Below are 4,708 nucleotides of genomic sequence, written 5' to 3' on the forward strand. Positions count from 1 at the left end.
ACTCTCTACATTATTTAGACTCCTTGAGATAGAATGTTTAGCAAAACTTTTGATTCTCAATATTGTTTGTTATATTTATTATTTGTTATTATTGTATATAGTTGTATTTGGTTTAGTTCTGTCTTATTTAGACAAAAAGGGGAGATGTAGGGATAAGTCCCACCCCTTAGGGGGCGTGTTCACCTCAGGCTAAAGTTTGCCTATAAATTTGGCGGCTCGCTTCTGCTTTCCTGGTCTCCGCAGGAACGGTGGTTCTGTAAGTCTATTCCTCCATTAAAGCTGTCTATATTTTGACAATCTGTCTGCATTCGCTTACGCCGTTACACCTCTGCATGAATGAGGAACAGGAACTGAATGTAGCAGCCGGAGGAGCAGCGAGTGGACGCTTTAAGTAGTCAGCATTTATAGTCTACGAGGAGCTCCCACAGCAGCTGGTGACATTTGTTCTTGTTTTGCTTGTTTTATAGACAGGGTCTCCTTTTATGGAGCTGTAACTGACTCAGAACTCACTATGTAGACAGGCCATCCTGGAACCACAGAGATCTGCCTGCCTCTGCCTCACCAGGGCCAGGATTGAAGGTGTACACCACCAAATCTGGTTTCCATTGGGTTTTGTCTCTACAGGGCACGGGGCATGCCTCCTCCATACACACAAGCTGCTTTCCCCAGCCTGTTTCCTTTCTGGGCTGTGAAGCCCACTTGATTGGTAAGGCAGGCTAATGGGCTCTGGGGCCAGTCAGAGTGTGAGGTTAGAGGTTGGGGTCTGGAAAACAAGAGCTGGAATAGGGGAGCTAGAGTTACAGGCTGGGGAATGCTGCCGTCCTAGGGTCTCAGAGTTCACAATCTGGGTCTGAGGTCTAGAATACGGAGCCCGATCTGGGATCTTGGGTCTAGGAGGCTCTGGGTACAGTGAGAGCAGGGGTCCCTCCTGTTCCCTATTCTCCATCCAGCTGCTCAACTCAACCCCTCCAGCCCTGCCCCTTTCCCAACCCCACTCTCCCCATCAGCTCCTCAGGCCTTTGGCTTCCCTGACCCTCCATCCTCAGGTCTGGCCTGGGGCCCCTTCTTCCTACCGTACCCCACTTCTTTGCCTCAGCTTCCTTTCTGGCTTTCTGGGATCAGAGTACTCAGCTTTGGTCTCTAGCGTCCTGCAGCCTGAGCTGGGTCATCTAGGCTCAGGGGCTCAGTCAGGGGCAAGAGTGTGGGGGAGATCAAGGCTCTAAGCAGGGGTCCCGAGCCCTCCTCATTCTCACCTCAGCTCTTCCTAGTCCTCTCACTGTCCCTCCCCCAGGCTGTCCCTAACTTTCCCCTCCACCCCTATTCTTCCACCGCAGACCCACTTCCCTATGACCCCGCCCTCTCGCGTGGCTTGCTCAGACAAACCCCGCCCCCACTCTTCCCTCAGCCTCCCTTCCTCCCTGCCTTCCTTCCTTCCCTTCCTCCATCCCTCCCTCCTCCATAGACCCTACTCTCCCTGTCCACTACTCCTGGGCCTCTCCCATCTTCCCTTTTCCTCTGTCCCTCCCCCATCCCTTTGGACTCACCTCCTCCCTTCATTTTTCCTCTCCCCGATAGCCCTGCTCCTCATCTTCTGGCTCGCTCTACCCTCTTCTCTCTGCCCCTCCCTCTCCTCCTTATTCCCCCTTCCTCCATCCCCCCCTCTCTGCTTCTCTTTCTCTCTTTCTACCCCTCTCTAGTTTATCTGCCTCTCTTGCCTCCCCCTTTCCACCCCTGCCCTTGCTCCAATCCGGGGCCTGCTCCTCCTTGGTCCCGCCCTCTTCTCCTAGCTCCGGGCTGTGCTCCTCGCTCGTAGCCTCACCCTCTCATTCAGTCCCTCCTGTTCCCCTCCCATTTCCTCTTCTCAGCCCTAGTATCCTTACCCTCTTTCCCTGAATCCCTTTTCCCTCTGCCCTTCCTTCTCTCCCTCTTGCCTGGCTCGCTCCAGGCCCTTCCTCTTCCTCGTATGACCCAACCAACCCCCTCCTCCCTCATTTCCTCTCCCCTCCCTCCCCACTCTCCTCCCGATCCATCCACCTCCCCGCTGCCTCTGCATGCCCCGCCCCTTTCTAGTCGTTCCCTTGCTCCCTCCTCTCTGTCTGCCCATTCGCTCCTCCCTCTGCTCCTCGCAGGCCCCGCCCCTAGGCCCCGCCCCTCAGCCCTCCCCTTCCCGCACTCCACTCAGGTCCCGCCTCTCGGTGGCCCCGCCCCCAATTACCACGCCCTCCGTCGCCCCGCCCCCGCGCCGCAGCGACAAGATGGCGGCAGGCGGCAGCGGGCGCGCGTCGTGCCCGCCGGGGGTCGGGCCTGGCGCTGGCAGCCTGGGGCCTAGCGCCAACGCCGCCGCGGCCCCCGGCAACGCCGCCGCCTGCGCCCCGGGGCCGCCGCCCCCTCCATCCCCGCCACCCGGGCCCGTGCCGGACGCGCAGGCCGTGGGCGACGAGCGCGACGACGCGGGCCCGGGCGCGCTGCTGCGTGAGCCCGTGTACAACTGGCAGGCCACTAAACCCACGGTGCAGGAGCGCTTCGCCTTCCTCTTCAACAACGAGGTGCTGTGCGACGTGCACTTCCTGGTGGGCAAGGGGCTCAGCTCGCAGCGCGTCCCCGCGCACAGGTGGGCCGCCGAGACGCCGGACCCTGCAACCCCAGACCCTGCACCCCTGGACCCTGAACCCCACCCGGACCCTGCATCCCAGGAATCAGCACCCTGGAACCCTGCACCCCACCTGGACCCTGCACTCGAAACCCTGTAGCCTACCCAGACCCTGCACCCTCCCATCCTGTTCCCCTCCCGGATTCTGCATTTTACCTGGATCGTGCATCCCATGAACCAGCACCCAGAACCCTGCATCCGAGACCTTGAACTTCACCTGGGACGAGCACCTCAGACCTTGCACCCCATCAGACCCTGCAACCCAATCCTAATCTCAAGACCCTGGACTGCACCCAGATCCTTTATCCCTAGATTCTGCACCCCAAGAACCCGCAGTCCACCAGGAGCATGTACCTCAGACTCTACACCACACGCACACCTTGCATCACCCCAAGACACTGGGTCTAGAGCCTCAGGCCCTGTCTCTTGGCATTCCTGTAATTGTCACCTGAACCTGGTTCTCAGATACCCCTCAATCACAGTCCAGTTCCTGAGCATGGGGGGCCTCAGGCCCTGCTCCTGACCCTCCATCCAGGTCCCTTCTTGCTCCCTGAATCCTCACAGCCATCCCCACCACCCCTTGTTCTCCAGCTTGTCCAGTTCTAGGAACCCCCTTCTCCCACTCATCATCCTCACACCCTGTGTTTGTACCTCCTGCCATCTGACTTAGGTCATCTCTCCCCAAGACACTTGCTTGTGCTTCCCTGTGTACCCCTAGTTTTGCTCTTGCCTCTCGTCTTCCTGCCTGCCTTGAGTTCCCCACCGGTCTGAGCCAGCCCCTCTCACCCCCAACCCTTACCAGATAGATCTCATTCCATGCCCCGCCGAGCTCTCTGGGAGTGGGTCAAGGGTCCTGCACATTCTTAGATGGGGTTGAGGACTCTCAAGAGTCCCGTAAATGCACTGTCTGGCCGGCCGTTGCTGTTCTGGGCACTTTTGAGTTCGTTGTCTTGGTGGCAGCCTGGAGAACATAGAAGTGGGTGGGCAGACCCTGGGGAAGGAGAGGAGTGCTGGGGGTGCAGAGACCCCTAGTCTCGAGGACGTGAGAGTGTATCCACAGCAAGGACAGCAGGAAGAGTGAGGGGCACTCTAGCCCCGTGGCGGGCTGGTGGGCAATGGAGGACGTGGCTCCCAAGTGGAATAGGTTTCTCAGTGGCATTGTGGCAAGTGGCTGAGAAGCCAGTGGCGTGACTGGTTGGATAGCAGCAGAAGGACCCCTGAACCTCAGTTCCCATACCTACCTCAGACCTCCCTGTCGAGGCCTGCTGGGATATGGTGACTCCATACTGGGCTTTCCAGGCGGTCAGTGGCCGCTGTGGGGAGGGGGCGTGACCTGCCATGGGTGGCTGGCATTCCTGGGCCTAAGTCCCACCCACCAACAGTGTAGCTTAGGGTTGGCTGAGAAAAGCAGTCGTGTTGGGCCAGACAAGCCTTGAGCTCAGCTGTGTCTTGGCTGGGGCAGGAGGACTGTAAATTCCAGATCCACCTGCAATCTAGGAGATCCTATCAGAAGGAGAAAGAGTGAGCTGTGGTGGGCCCTTTAGTCCCAGCACTTGGGAAGCAGAGGCAGGTGAATCTCTGTGAATCCCAAGCCAACAGCAAGTCCCAGAACAGCCAGGGCTACTTAGTCAGAGTGCCTCAAAAAACAAACCAAAAAGAATGACCAAAAAAGAAAAACAAGTAAATTGAGGGCTGGGGGGTGTAGCTCAGGAGTGGAAGTCCCCCTAGGCTCCCCCCGGGAGGGGCTGGGTTGTAGCACACCTGCCTACCCTGTTTTTTTTTTTTTTTCTTTTGAAGGAGGCCAGAAGATGGCTTAGTGGCTGAGTATGTTCTTTTGTAGAGGAGGATAGACTCAGTTTCTGGTGGCCACCTTGGTGCCTTGAAATAGCTTGTAGCTGCCGGGCAGTGGTGGCGCATGCCTTTAATCCCAGCGCTCAGGAGGCAGAGGCAGGCGGATCTCTGTGAGTTCGAGACCAGCCTAGTCTACAGAGCTAGTTCCAGGACAGGCTCCAAAGCCACAGAGAAACCCTGTCTCTAAAAACCAAAAAAAAAAAAAAA

The 4,708-nt window shown here is 57.7% G+C and overlaps 1 protein-coding gene across 2 annotated transcripts in view; it reads left to right on the forward strand.

Moving 5' to 3' along the window:
* Nucleotides 1-1,460: 1,460 nt before the first annotated feature.
* Btbd2 (BTB domain containing 2) overlaps nt 1,461-4,708 on the forward strand; it is a 13,564-nt gene continuing 10,316 nt past the window's right edge. Inside the window, exon 1 of one of the 2 annotated variants that reach the window (XM_050123276.1) lies at nt 1,461-2,611. In XM_050123276.1, coding sequence (XP_049979233.1) covers nt 2,052-2,611 — 560 coding nt within the window. In that variant the 5' untranslated portion in view covers nt 1,461-2,051. The remainder of the gene's footprint in view (nt 2,612-4,708) is intronic. The other variant, XM_050123277.1, reaches the window with a different exon arrangement.

Source organism: Alexandromys fortis, unplaced genomic scaffold (genome assembly GCF_014885135.2).
Source record: "Alexandromys fortis isolate MF-2015 unplaced genomic scaffold, M_Fortis_MF-2015_v1.1 scaffold_221, whole genome shotgun sequence".
Classification (NCBI taxonomy): Eukaryota; Metazoa; Chordata; class Mammalia; order Rodentia; family Cricetidae; genus Alexandromys; species Alexandromys fortis.